Below are 15,032 nucleotides of genomic sequence, written 5' to 3'. Positions count from 1 at the left end.
CACGAAAAATAGTGTTTAAATGTTTAAGTAATAAGTGTTTTATCATATTGAGAGGATAATAAAAATTAATTACTTTTATATTATATAAGGTTGAGATATATTTAAAGTCTATTTTAGTCAGAATTTGTTCCATCATGATATATTAAGCAGTGAATTTTTAAGTCTAATTTAATATTATAAAATAAATTTATAAAGTAAGGTTTACATCTACTTATATATTATTATATGTTTTATTTTTAGTTGATCTTCTAACTATACATAGATAAATACAAATTTCATCTCTAACAATATATAAATAACTACAAATTTTATATTACAAGTTAATTTTATAAGATTGAGTTAATCTAATTAGTCTGACATCACTTTAAAATTTAAATTAAAAATAGCTTAAATATATTTTTTTAACTTATTTGAGATCCAAAACGTCAAAATCATGATAAAACTTGAAGATCTAAACTGAACAATACCCTAATGTACTGATAGATACTAATCATATTATTTCAACTTACTTGAGCAGGTAGAAACATTATTATACTATTTTTTTATTCTAGTTATTGGGACGGGTTGAAGAAAATTATATCCAACTAAATATAAAATAAACAACTCTAATTAATTTTTTTTCTGTTCCTTTTTAGTTAATAAGATTTGATAGGTAATGATTAAATGGTGATTTTTGTATATAAGGAAAATTGAGATAGGGTATGTTTAAAATGTTGGAAATGCAGAGTATATAGTAATTGAGTATGACGTTGGCATAATGTTGAAAGTTGCAGTATTATAAAGCGCTTGTGGGGGCTTGCAACTAAATAAAATGATTGCGATTTTGATTTATGCAGTAGACAAAATTGTTGTTCCTTATCGACAAAGGCATTCTCTTCCCAACAACCTTTTCCTTCTTCATCTTCTATATATTTTTGTTTATAGCTTTCAAAAAGTAGAAGAAACATAACATTTTTCTTTTTTCCATTCCCCCTTCACTTGGATTTGATGTTGCACCCTTCTGCTTTTAAAGCTGCATTAATACTTCCCACTTTCCTCATAACCTTATTTTAATTAGAACCCTCTCACTCACATTGTCACTGTCAATTACAACCCACATAACCCATAAGTGATCCCAGTGAGGCCAGCTTAGGCACATAACTTTATTCACTTTCAAACACTTCTTCAAATTCTCACTTAAATAACTATCTACCACAACTACAATGCAACATCTTATGCTTTATAATTAATTCAAAGCTAACTCTCCTCACTTTCTCACCATAACATCATATACTCAGCCTTCAACCACCATTGTTGCCCATTAATTTACTTCTCAAAATAATTACAATTCCTCACATATATCATACATGCAATGCAATGCAAGTTACACATTTGTTATGAATAAAAAAGTGTTACAATTCGTCACAGATATGTGACGTTTATGTTGGAGATTCCACATCGATTAACGATTAGGACATTTCATTGTATATAAGTAAGTGCAAATCTCATTCCATAAGTCAGTTTTATGAGGTTGAATTAGATTTAAAGTATACTTTGTAATATGGTATCAGAGTCATTTCGAGCATATTCTAATGAGTGTTTGTTGGTTTTATCAGACCACTAATGGGTGCAAACTTCATCTTATGAACTGATTTTATGGTTTTTAATTAAATTTAAAGTTCACTTCGTAATAGTTTATAATGGTTTAATTACACTACATGTTATGTTAGGCATAAACAATCATTGTGTTGGTAAATCATGAGGAGAAATGCACGTGAGTTGTGAATTCAATGGGTATGTTGGTGTCTTTATAACAGGGTCTAAGATGGTTAATTAATGGGGATTTTTTCTGGAGGTAGATTTCTGAGTCTAGTACTAGTTTCCACATGGTTACACTTAATTTTTATTTTTTGGAAGTGATGCATGTTAGTGAGTTCTTTCTGAGTCCCATGTTGAAATATTCTTTCCCATCTTGTTGCAACTGTGTTTGTTGGTTTTGACTAGAATAGTAAAAGGAATAATCCTTGTTGTGCTTCTTCTATTGTGCAGTGTGCTATGTATCAGAGTAGCGTAATAATTTAAGATTCAGCCGGAACGTTAAAGCAGAGAGTCTTCCATTTGGGTCCCAAAACCATATGCTATAATTCTTTCGTCTTGCCAGCAACCTTCCTCTTTACTCTCCACAACACCTGCAACTTAAAAGAAAAATATAATGGCGTTTAAGAGAAGATTAAAGAAAAAAATATTTAAAGTATTCTTAATCTCAAATTTTAAACAATATTAAATTATTAAAACGTAACATTATATATATATAGAGAAGAAAATAAATCTATAAATCCAATAACTTGAGATTTTGAAATAGGCATGCCATTAATTTGATTGTATGGTTTTCTAATGATGATCGAAAAAATTAGTGTCACTTAACTTGTATTCCCAATTGAAGGTTGAAACAAGAACTTAGTTGTTATGTATGAAACTAAGACCAATTGAGTTTGACTGACTAGATACTATGTTTAGTGAGTAGGCTTAATCATTATGTCTCTTTGTAATTTCTATTTAAAGAGATTATTGTAATTGTAATTAGTGCGCAACATGACGGATATAAAATCTAATAGTTGTCCGTATGAGTGTAGGTTGTAGTTGGCAACCGAATCACGTTAAATTTGTGTTGTTTATTTTCTTGCATTGATTTGTGATTATGTATGTTGTTTCTAGTTTTTTTTTTCATTAGTAGTTAAAGTGTATTGAGTGTGAAATGTCTGCTAGTTTTTCTTCAGGACTGGTTTTTGGGCCTTGGGCCCATGTTATATTTGATGTCTTTTTCCTGTATTTAAACATGAGGTCTTGATATGCATTGTGTTTGATAGAAGGATAATAAAAAATAGTGTATTTTGGTTGCATGGTGAGTTTTGTTTTGGTGTGAAAGCATGGTTTGGCAATAAAGAGGGTGATCTTCTTGATGGGTGGTGGGCTAGTCTTGGAAGAAGAGGAAGAAGAAAAGATCCCATTAAAAAGTGAGAGGGTGTGGTCAACTTTTTCTTCTCTCTTTTTCTTATTTTTTCCAAGTTGTGTAGCTGTCAAGTCTGCTGCATGACCAAAGTGAGGGACCAACGTGGTTGGGTTTTTGTGTGACACACATTTTCGTATTTCTATTTTGAACTTTTAATCTCACATTCAATGATGGCTAGCTAGGGGAGATAAAAGCATGATAGATATCTTGATATTTTTGCACCTTACTTTGCTTTTTAGATATTGTTTCTACACACAGATATTTATGTAACAATTGTTAAGAGGTTTCTCTATGTGGTAACTTACTCAGATAAGTGGTGTACGGCTGAAACATTAAATGGATTCCTTGTAACACTTTTAACTAAAAATACCAAATTAAAATACTTTTACAAATGTTTTGGGACATTCTCTGTCTCAAACTGTCACCTTCTTTCCTCTTCATTTTCGTTTCAATTTTACCACATATTTACACTCCCTTCACTCAGAAATCATCTCTTTCATGTATCCATTTTAATTTGTGGAACAAACAGTTGTTAGAATTAGATCTTTCATGTATGTTAAAATAACTAGTTCAAGAGAGACCAGTTTGTACACATACATATTTTTTAAAATTATATTTTTATTTTAATAAATTATCTTCACTATTCTATATGAGTAATGTAAAATAAAATAAAAACGAGGATATGAAACTATGAATTTTTTTATCACCGTCTAATTGGACCGGTTTTGATAACGGTTTTTACAAAAAATTAATCTTAATAATTTTAAGGTGGAAATGAGATGATTTCAATGTAAATTGAGATTTATAAAGTTGATCGATCATAAAGAGAAGAGAAAACTTCACGACATTATCCGATCCTTAAATGACTACGAAGATTTTAATAAGTATATAAAGCATGTGAGTTGAGATACCAGAGAGTTTAAAGAGACATTAAATAATATTTTATGAGATATAATGAATTTTTATAATATCATTATGTAACTTGTAAAATGTGAAAAATAAGAATCAAAATAAAATATGCATACAAATTTGTTTTAAGCAATTAACGAGATTCAATTTCTTTTATCAATTTCCAAATATTTTCCAAAACCCTAATCACCTCTTTTTCTCTCTCGTTGGGAACTTTTTCTTCTCATAATAACCAGTGTAAATTAAAATAGACAAAAAAATATAATTAGATATGTTAATTAAATATTGAATCCATATATAGATACATGTCTGACTCTAATCTGACTTTGATGAAAAAAAGTACAAAGTAATATGGTATTTGTACGAGAAGGCAAAATTAGAAGATAAAAAACATATAAAAGTTGAAGTAAAAGTTATTTAATGATTATATAGGACTTCAAAAAGACAAACAACCTCTGTATTTGAAATCTAGCCCTTTAAAATTGACTTTACCATGTCTTTTTTTTTTAACAAACAAAAACATTGTAATCTTATCCTATTTATAAGATTCACTAATCTGAGGTTAATTTTTTTCATCATGTCACAATAAAACTCTTCTCATTTGATATACTACGTGTGTCACATTCTCATCTCCTATAATTATTAAAAATATGAAGTAAGTTACTTTAGTGACTAGTAGTAAAATTAAAGCTCTATGTTTTCCAAAACTAAAAATTCGTTCTCGAAATTCTTATTCTGTTTTTGAATTAAAATATGGTTATTAGTTTACTACGTTGTACATTTAAAATTATATATACTTGATTTTTTAAAATAAATATATTTTACGCATGTTTTTCCAACTAATGAAAATATAATTGAAATCTTTAATTTTTCTTTCTCTAAATCTCTTTTAAATCGGTCTCGTCCTTCTGGTTTTTATTCCTAAATATGACATTAATTGATTTAAAGTGTGTTTGGATTACCATTTAGAAGGCACCAAACATGTATTTAAACACAATTTTATACCACTAGAAAATCATAATTTTATCTAAAAGATAAATACTGTTAGTTAATGCGAATGATGTGTCTCCATTTATAATTGGGCTTAAGGTATTTTTTTGGCAATTACTTCCTGCATCACATCACTGCACCCAATTTTAGAAGAAAAGACGAAAATGTCCTTAAAAAATGGGTACATATAAAAATACATTCTGGACCCCTTTTCCAGAATATAATAATCTCTTTTGGATTTATTTTTTCAAAATGTATTATTTTCAAATCTAGATTTTCTTATATGGAATGAAATTTTGATTTTTGTTCCAGATTTTTATTTTCGAACACAATAATCTTTTCTGGATCTACTTTTTCGTAATGTATTATTTTCAATTTCAGATTTTCATTTCTGGAATAAAGAGCATTTTCGAAATTTGAAAATTTTGTTGGGTGCAGATAAAAAATGTTGGGTGTAGGAAGTCTTTGCCATTTTTTGATAACATTCTTCAATATTGGGCCTACATGGACTCACCGTTGATACCTTATCTTTGACACTATCTTTCTGCACCCCCGGAACTTCTTCTTAGATCTCCTTATTCTCATTTTCCCTTGTGTTTATACGAGTCTTTGGTTTGGATTTCTTGTGCAATTTGAAATCCTTTTACATTAAGCAATCCATGAGTGAATATATAAACTTAAGTGCTTTATATACTTAAGTTTAACATTTTAAAATTAGAAAATATATTATATAAAAACTTTTAATCATTAATATATGACGCATTTCCATGTTTTATGACAAACGTATTATGCTCTTGTATTGTTTGAATATTGTTACCATTAAAAAAGTACTTTTGTATTAAAAAAATTAATTTTATATTAAGCAGATTAAAAAAAATTAAATTCATAAATGATATATTAGTTACGTTTTAGAATACAAATTTTAAAGAGTAAAATTGAAATTTTAATTAATAGGGGTGCGGTTTGAAATCACGGGGTGCAGAATTGAATGCCCAGAATCGATAGCCATTAGGACCATAAGAGAATCTTAAAAAATAAAAATAAAAAGTAAGAAAGATAGAAAAGAGATAACTGTTTGAATCAGAGCGTGGTTTGCATTGTGACATACATACTCTAATCTATTTTGGTTTGTAAATTTTGGGTTTCCGCTTCGGATTCCATAAGCTTTGATCTCCATATTCTCCAATCACTTTGTGCTGTGCGATCACCATGACCGTCGACATCCAGACCTTGGAAGACAGGTACACTTCATCAACTCAACAAAATGCGTTCTGATTTTGGTGTTTGTCTTCTTCAATCGTTTGTTATTTTCGGATTTCTATTGGTTATGTACAATGTGGCTGCTGGTTAGTTTCAGTACTTCGCTCTTAATTTCCATTGAATTGGTCGTTGCTAGGTGAAATCAGGAACTTCATGTTCTCAAAAGAATTCGCTATTTTCGGTTGTATTGTTTAATGCACTGAATAATCATTCCTTCTCCCTTTGCATTGTCTTATCGAATAAAAATATTTGGGCTGTAAAGAGAAAATATGAGCAATGGCAAACTTGCTAGTAATTTGTTTCGCGCTTCTTGCTTAAATTCATTGATAGTTTTCGCAATTGCGAGTGAAGTCACTGTTTACTCTTTTTGATGGTTTCTCTGTGCTGTTGATTCATTCTAATTAGCTAATATTGATTTTGGTTCTAGGTATATTGATTCTTGCAGGAGACAGGGTGTTTTGCCTAATTCTTCTATTTTGTCAAGTCTTTTCAAGGTCAGTTGTCATTTTCAATCACAAAATTTACTGCTACATCACTGGAAGCATTTTCACCATTTTTTTTACATTCAAATATATGCAGCTTTGCTGTTGTCCTGGTTAGTACATCAACATAGACCATACTAAATCTTATTTGAACAGGTTAGATTAAAAGAAAAATGCATATAACTTTTTTGACTGGTAATGAGATCATCAATTAACTTATAATATTGATCATCCATGTAAGGTTATTAGTATGTTTAGATTTCCCTTAAACCTCTGTTCAACGTGAAAGTCACACATTCCAAGGTACTAAAGTAAAATCATCAAGGCTGTTACTTTTAAAATTAAGTTGGTTATGTTTAACCCAATTCAATTCCAAACATGCCATAAGTGGTCCAAATTTGTAGTTCTATATTCTTTCAGTTACTAATCTTTTCACTTGAGTCAACCCTTTATATACAGCAGTGTGTATATTTGTTACTCCATTTCTCTCTGTGTTTAATCTCCCTGAGTAGGGAGCAGTGAATGTATTAAATTTTCTATTTATTACGGGGATAAGAATCTAAACCCCACCATGATCAAACAGGCTGAGGTAAAAAAGTCCAATCATGAGCTGTGCAAGCTGGAGATTTTAATTGATGACCTAAAGGATGTTGATATTGCTCCACTTCTTAACTTGTGCATGAACTTTGATGCTTCTGAAATAGAAGCTGTTGATGTACGTAATGAATCATCGTGTGTATTAAATGGAGAATATGCATTATCATTGATGCGTGCTGTCAATAAAAAGCTTCGAGTAGTCCATCTACAGGATCTGTCATATGGAAAAGACTTCTTACGGTATATTATGGTATTTATGATGAATTATCTTTGTATAAATGACACAATTTCTGATTGTTTGTTAACTTTGTTTTCACCTTCTTAACAAATTTGAAAGGGTAACTAGGAATTCCTTGCCTTTGAAATTCTGGCAATTCCAAACCATCAACAATCTTCATGTTATTGAATATGGGAGTTAGGTTTTTAAGAGATTAGAAAAATACCTTGCAAGGTCTTTTTATATCAATTCGTCTGACATTATTATCCTGGTACTGGCTCTTTTCTCACTCAGGATTACCTTTTGCATTGACAGTAGCCAATTAGCATAAATTGCATGAGGTGCTTTGTTCCTATTAATGATATATACCAATCTGGCTTACGTTTGCCTAAAAGTCTAAAACATGAATGGATAATTCATCATTGGGAGAACTGGCTTTTCATGATTGTATTTTCTGGTGTGATAGGTTTTTGTTTCATATTTTCTTTTTCATGACTATGCTGGATGTTACCATTAGGGATATTTCACAAAGAGGTTTGGCATGCCAAGTTTTGACATTGAGGTGCTCACGTTTCCGGAAGCTGAACTTAACGGGGGAGTTCATGCATATGCATACCCTAAATCTTGATTTCAGTTCTTCCCTTACCAGTTTCCAGGAGGATTGTTTTAATTGTATGCCCAATCTAATGCGTCTCTCAATGTGTGATACAAGGATTACAAATCTTTGGACAACTGTTGCAGCTCTCTCTAAGCTTCCTTCTTTAATTGAATTAAGGTTTCAATATTGGCAGTATTGCAATGATGCTGGAACATCTTTTATCTCATGCAGTGGGAAGTCTGATGACACTACTGATTTTAGCCTGCTTGATAGAATTCCTTTTATTGGTGAACCCTTCACCAGTACAACTGAACTGACAGATCCCAACTTTAATTCTGAAGATCCACTAAGAAATTTTTATTCCTTGGATGAAGAAATTATAAATCATGATGTTCAAAGCATGGTTGAGGATTCGTCAGATGACAGTGAAGTTGACTTTACTAGTCGTCATGATAGATACTGGTTGTCAGATGTTTTTCCTGGGTGGAGTTCTGAAGTGCCTCTTCTTCATGAGGTAGTCAACTTGGCCACTTTTTCCCTGCTAGTAGATTTCCTTTACACTCTGTTTCTTTTGGATGAATTATTGTTGAAAGAATTAGAGGGATGAGATAGTCACTTCTCTGGATTGGATTGTGATACTCTCCCATTGTGGAGGGATTTTTATTTTTCTTTAATTTCTCACTGTCTTCTTTTATTATTTATGAGTGTTTATAATGTAGTTTTTTTCTAAAAAACTTAAAATAAATACGTAGATAGGATAAAATGTTTGTAAAAGATTTGAGATTATTATTGTTTGGTCAAATAAAAAAATTATATAAAAGGTTATTTTATATAAACTATTAATTTTTTCACTCTGTTTACCACTTGTCCTCACAAGCTGAGGTAAAAGTCTTTGTTTTACTTTTTCATTTCTATTCATCCAAACAAAATATATTTTCGACTCCTTCTCTATTTTATTTCTTTCTTCCATTTATCCAAACAAAGTGTTATTATAGTGGTCTCAATAATAGAATAACAGTGACAAATCTCTCTTCCTTTCTAATATGTTTTTAGTTATTTTAAGTGATAGTAAATTTTTTGCCATCAGTTAGTGAAAAAAAGATAATAGTTTGGGTTCTATAGTACTGGCGGTCATTTGAAGTTCAGGCCTGTGAGGTTATGGCGTCACCTTGCATTAGTATTCCTTTAGCTATTGTTTAGAATTGCTTTTGGTTGTGGTAATGAATATGGCTTGGATACTGAAATAGTAATATTAATTAAAAGTAGGCTTTCTGTTTAGCCTATATCCACATTGTTTTCGAGGCATGCTGTATTTTGAAAATTTAGTAAATGACTCTATTTGTTGGATTTGGACTATTATCATAATATGCATGGTTTAAGGAAAGCATAAATGAAATGCTTGATATTGAATTGCATAGAAATGATTCATGTTACTGTAAAGTTTCTTCTGTTCACATTATCTAAGTTGTGGCTTCTTAGTCCTTCTTGATCTTTAATTTTAGTGTTTCACGTTACAGAATGAAGATGAAGAAGATTCATTGCAAGGCACTTTTATGGAACCTATTGCTGATGTTTCTATGAAGTACATGTCTCGTCATGCATCACCAATATGCTATGAGAAGCATTACAGGGAGTTCATGATTGCTTCATTGCCAAATCTGAAAAATTTAGATAATATGCCTATCAGAAAGATTGACAAGGAAAGGGCTACTGGAATATTTTCTCAATACTTTGAATATCTTCCGTATAAATGGAAGCACAAAGAGAGCGTTGTAAGTATCTTACAAAAGAGAGAAATAAAATCAGGCCATAATAAGGTGCACTCTTCCAAGAATAGGACATCATATCCCTCTGGACAATCACAATATTTTTATACTAGGTCTCTTTCAGCTGCTAAATTGGGGTCCTCAACTTGGCCTTTCTTGCATCCCCTTTCTCTATTAGGATGTGAATTGGACAAGGGCTTTCATCCAAGACAGTTTGAGTACCATCCATCTGACTCAAGTTTGATGGTCTTTGGAACTTTAGATGGTGAAGTAGTTGTCATCAACCATGAGAACGAACATATTGTTAGTTATATTCCATCACTTGGAGCAATGAATAGTGTTTTAGGTCTCTGTTGGCTCAAAAAATATCCCTCTAAGGTATGTGCTAATTGCATAAAAATTGATTTTGTAGATTATACTTATTATGGTTATTAACTTCTCCAGTGGTTCTGGAAGCAACATATATTGGCAATTAATCAAATTTTACAGAATGTGTTGTTTACATAGCCTTCTAGAGACAAAAGTACTTTTAACTAGAGAGATACTGTATTCTGCAAGAATGATAGTGCAGCCTTGGCACCTGTAAGGATAATTGGTATTTAGTCACGGTTATCACAATGGGTGTAAAGATTTAGTTAAAGTATTCCATTCTGCATTGTTAGGTTTAGAGAATTTACTCCAACATTTTTTTTATTTAGATGTCAGTTTTCTTATTCTTTATTTTCTTTTTATTGTATGTCAAATTTCTTATTCTTTATTTTCTTCTTATTTTATGTCAGCTTATAGCAGGATCAGACAATGGTTCCTTGAAATTGTATGACATCCACCACATACCAAGAAAAGTTACTGGCATACATGGGAATTTTGGTTGTGTTACGTTTGATGAATTTGACCAGTTGACATCTGTTCATGTTAACTCTACGGATGAACTATTTCTTGCAAGTGGTTACTCAAGAAATGTTGCTTTATATGACATCAACAGTGGGAAACGTTTACAAGTGTTCACAGATATGCATCGTGGGCATATTAATGTAGTCAAGTTTGCTAATCATTCCCCATCAATTTTTGCCACTTCATCATTTGATCACGATGTGAAGATGTGGGACTTGAGACAAAAGCCAATACACCCATGCTTTACAGTTTCAAGCTCCAGAGGTAATGTGATGGTTTGCTTTTCTCCAGATGATCAATATATTCTTGCTTCAGCGGTTGATAATGAGGTAATTTTCATTCAGTAGTGTGATTAGTTACTGGTGGTGACTGCATTTGAAGTGCAATTTTTTGTTATCTATTTAGGAATTGTCAGTGGCAATACAGTAATGTGATTAGTTAGTAGTTAGTTACTACTTGATGGCTCAGTAGAGTAGGCCTTGCAACAATGCGAAATCTGATTCACCTCTAAAACTAGGAACAGTTTCCATTAAATTCTTGTTATCTATATAGTACAGCAACTTAAAATGATTCAGTACTTGTCAGTCTTTCAATTTGAATTTTTTTTATCTCCAGAACACATTTTTTGTGTCCAGACTGACTTGTGAGTTTTTGCAGGTTAGACAATATCTGGCTGTTGATGGTAAGCTTCACTTAGTTTTTGATATAGCTCCCACTGAAAGTTCCCAAAATTACACCCGTTCTTATTACATGAATGGGAGAGACTACATCATAAGTGGGAGTTGTGACGAGCACGTCCGTATTTGCTGTGCTCAAACAGGGAGGCGCCTGAGAGATATATCCCTCGAGGTAAATCATTCTTCTATTATTTTTTTCTTTATACATCAACAAAATGGAGTTTAGCGAGTTTTACATTTACAGGAGACAGGGATAGACATCTAAAGCTTTTTTAAGAAAATTATTTCTCTTTTGAAAAGATCCTTAGAAAGCTGACAAAACAATAAAATAAATCTGAAATCAACCACTACAAACATGCACTTACATGATAGGGCTGGACCATCTTTTGAAGCTACACTTCTCTAACTTACTTGTCTGTTTATATTCCCTCCCATATATATTTTTTTTCTATTAAACAAGCAGTGTATCATAAGCCATCAAAAAAAGGAACACGAATAACTAATATCTGATTACCGTGTTTTCATTTTATTGAATTATCATTTCATTGTGGTAAGATTACTCGTTTACTTGTATGCAGGGAAGAAACTTAGGAAGTTCTGTGTTTGTTCAGTCTTTGAGGGGTGATCCTTTCCGGGTAAGTTATTTTTGAAAGCTTTTCCCAGCCTTTTCTTAAGGAAAAAGAAAAGGCTTAAAGGGGTTATAACGACCACTGTGTGGCTTTTTATAGTGAAATAATGTATTCCACTCTATACTTTTTGGATATTTTATGAATTTTCTCTTTCGTTTTTTACAACATTTTTTCTCCATAATTTTTTCCTACTTTGCTTAATTGTTTTCGGGGTGAAAATTTCAAAATCTCAAGTAGCTTTTATATAAAATTACATTATTCTTGTGGATTTTTGTTTTCTTAACTATAGATGTCTTCCAGTTGCTTATTAATTATTATGGCATGGTAGCTATTTTAAGATTCCTTATATTGTGACAACCACCTATATGTATGACCCTTCGACATGAGTTTTTCATGCAACCATTTTCTAAAAATCCGATCACGGCATGAAAATTGAAATTGCTGATTTTTGAGTAATTTCTACTCGCAAATTACTTATGGTGCAAAAGTACGTGGAGATTGGTGACAACCCGTATAATTTTTTGCCTTCTTATTGTGAACTTCAACATGATTAAAGGTGATTGTCTAGTTGGGAAATGCTCTTCAGGAAGGAAACAATTATTTTATAATTTTATCTTTATGAACAAACTAATGTCTTGTGCATCATGTATTTCTGTTCTTTTTCCCTTGATATTATGAATAGGATAGAGTACCACGTTGATTTTTTTATTTCGTCCTGTGATAGGTTTCTCATACTTCACTAGATTGGAACTAAAACTGTCGCTGATCCCACAAATATTAGCGACATGTTTCTGTAATTTGAGTTCTCCTTGTTTAATTTAAATGGTTTGTATACAGGATTTCAATATGAGCGTGTTAGCAGCTTACATGCGGCCAGGCTCCAAGTCTAAAATTGTCAAGGTTGTACCATATTTTCTTGTTTCTTATATGCATTATTCTATAGCACGACAGTCTCAATTATATGTTCATCGTTCTCTCTTTTTCTCTTGTCTGGAGTATGAATATAAAAGAAGAAAAAAGAAATTGAGGTTGGTGGATCCATTATTTACGAGCATCTGAATCTGGGAAGGAAATGACTACAATAATAGAAGAATGCTACATTGCGATTTTAAACTGACCAAGTTTCATTTTCTAGAACTAAATGTTTTACATACATAATAATCTTTCTAAAAAAAATTGTTTTTGTAGTCATTTGTTACCTTTATTATTAATTGATAAGAAGTACTTCTACTATATTTAAAAGTTAAATGCATTTTATATCCAAATGTAACAAGGCTACATTATGAATATAACAGTTAAGTTTTTCTTTCATTCTTTTTGTCACAGGAATATAGTAAAATGTTATTTTTTTCCATGTTCATTTTTCAATTTACACTCACTTCCATATATTAATACAAGCTTTTCTTTACATTCGTTCTAATTATGTCTTCCTCATTGGAAGATTCCAAATGAGAGGAATGGGAGATTCGGTTTGAACTTCACTAAGCTGGAGATAAGTTTTCTCAAATTTTTATTTTTGTAGATCAACTTACTAGCATCTAGTGGCCATGCCAACAAGGATGATTCTGATGATTTGCGCCCTTGTCCATTTCACAGTATGGGAGCTTGATGTACGATGTTGTACTTGTTGTATAGAGGTTACAGTGTGTTTCATAGAGTCATAATTTGGAGCTAGCATGCCCATAGTTTTTTGCGTTCTTGTAATGAATAAAAAGCATGTGTAATGATTCAATAGTTGCAGTGATCATATATCACTGTTTGTAAAACCTTTTGTTGTTGTATGATGATGTTGTTCTTGCAAGGCCGGATATCTCCTATCCTAGGTCTTTTTATACGTCTACAGGTCATTTGCTCTCATCTGCTCTCATCTTCTCGATATTACAAAATACTTCGACATTCAAGTCAGATAGTTATGTTTAGGTTACAAGTTTAGGATTTAAACATTTACTTCCTTTTAAGTATTCATTTATTTATATTGTCATGAAATATTTCCTTTGAAAGGGATTATTTTAGCTCCATTCCCAATTCTTTTAATTGTCCTAGGAAGTAATCAGGTTTTATTTGTAATTAATCCCGTTGCAGGTTTAACTTAGCGGGCCAAGAGGCCGATCGGTCGTGACAAAGATGTGACTCATTGGCTGGTTTGTCGAAAGGTCTGATGACCCAAAAGGGTTTATTTGGTTGAAAGGCCAAACTGTCTGATGTTTGATACTAACGGTTGCCTTAGCCGAATGGTCGAGGTATGAACTAACTATCAGGTAATACAAATGTGATATGAAGAAAGTTAACACCACATGTGGTTGTTGAAATTCCTTTTAAATCAATGTCAGCTGGGGATACACTTTTTAAAAAATGGAGGTAAATTGACTTTGTATATTTTACTCTCGCAGTGGGCTTCAAGATTTTAACGGTATAATTTGAAATAATTGATTTTGGTTACAATTTTTGTTTATAAAAATTAAAATTAATATTTTTAGTCTTTGCAAAATTTGTAAATTTTGGTTTGGTGTCTATAATTAATTGAATTAATTAGTTTAAATCTCTAATATATGTTTTAAGATAAATAGAGATAACATTTATTTTGTGGGTTTTAAGAGTTTTTTTTCTCTAACTTGAAATTGAATCTTGGGCTATTTCCTGTCCCTTGTTGGTCCATAGATTTCCATCATTTAATGCTCTAAAATAATTACATTAGTATTAATAAAGATTTGACAACACACTAATGAAAAATGAAACTATCAGTCTCACATGCTTTTTTTTTTCTTGTTGCAAGAGCTTCTTTATTTTCCACTTTCTTTTATTACTGCAACCGAATCCAGTGCTTCAACATGTTTCGTCTTGGCACCATTTTCAAGCAACTGTTGCGTAATATTTGGATTCTAAAGCTCTTTCAAAAGATAGCCCGTACAACTTTGTAAGTGATTTTTATTTTCTATCATTTGCATGATTTTTAAGTTTACTTTATGTTTTTTATTGTTATATTTTTACAACTTATAACGGTAATGAATATAGGATTTTTTAAAAATA

At 31.3% G+C, this 15,032-nt stretch overlaps 1 protein-coding gene across 7 annotated transcripts; it reads left to right on the top strand.

Moving 5' to 3' along the window:
- Positions 1-5,925: 5,925 nt before the first annotated feature.
- LOC137828197 (transducin family protein / WD-40 repeat family protein) lies at positions 5,926-14,594 on the top strand. 7 transcript variants are annotated; one of them, XR_016523217.1, is made up of 10 exons: positions 5,926-6,129; positions 6,576-6,642; positions 7,214-7,467; positions 7,962-8,556; positions 9,560-10,186; positions 10,588-10,963; positions 11,357-11,548; positions 11,955-12,011; positions 12,843-12,905; positions 13,528-13,859. XR_016523217.1 is itself a non-coding variant. In XM_068634665.2 (10 exons), exons 1-10 carry the CDS (start codon positions 6,098-6,100, stop codon positions 14,091-14,093), a joined length of 2,334 nt encoding a protein of 777 aa, XP_068490766.1. In that variant the 5' UTR covers positions 5,926-6,097; the 3' UTR covers positions 14,094-14,594. The 7 variants fall into 7 exon arrangements, 6 of the variants coding, with proteins under 6 accessions (XP_068490766.1, XP_068490767.1, XP_068490765.1 ...); XM_068634665.2 differs by lacking the exon at positions 13,528-13,859 and adding an exon at positions 14,088-14,594 and having other exon boundaries at positions 10,588-11,028; XM_068634666.2 differs by having other exon boundaries at positions 8,274-8,556; positions 10,588-11,028.
- Positions 14,595-15,032: the final 438 nt, after the last annotated feature.

This window comes from Phaseolus vulgaris, chromosome 7 (genome assembly GCF_051622355.1).
Source record: "Phaseolus vulgaris cultivar YP4 chromosome 7, ASM5162235v1, whole genome shotgun sequence".
Classification (NCBI taxonomy): domain Eukaryota; kingdom Viridiplantae; phylum Streptophyta; class Magnoliopsida; order Fabales; family Fabaceae; genus Phaseolus; species Phaseolus vulgaris.
Note: the sequence above shows the minus strand (reverse complement) of the source record. Positions and strands in the feature narration are given on the sequence as shown.

Bases quoted from the DNA above. Each gene is read 5' to 3' on its own strand.
- LOC137828197 (XM_068634664.2), top strand. From the start codon at position 6,098: ATGACCGTCGACATCCAGACCTTGGAAGACAG. The intron at 6,643-7,213 runs GTCAGTTGTCAT...ATGATCAAACAG, and splicing joins TTTTGTCAAGTCTTTTCAAG to GCTGAGGTAAAAAAGTCCAA. The intron at 7,468-7,961 runs GTATATTATGGT...TGTTACCATTAG, and splicing joins TATGGAAAAGACTTCTTACG to GGATATTTCACAAAGAGGTT.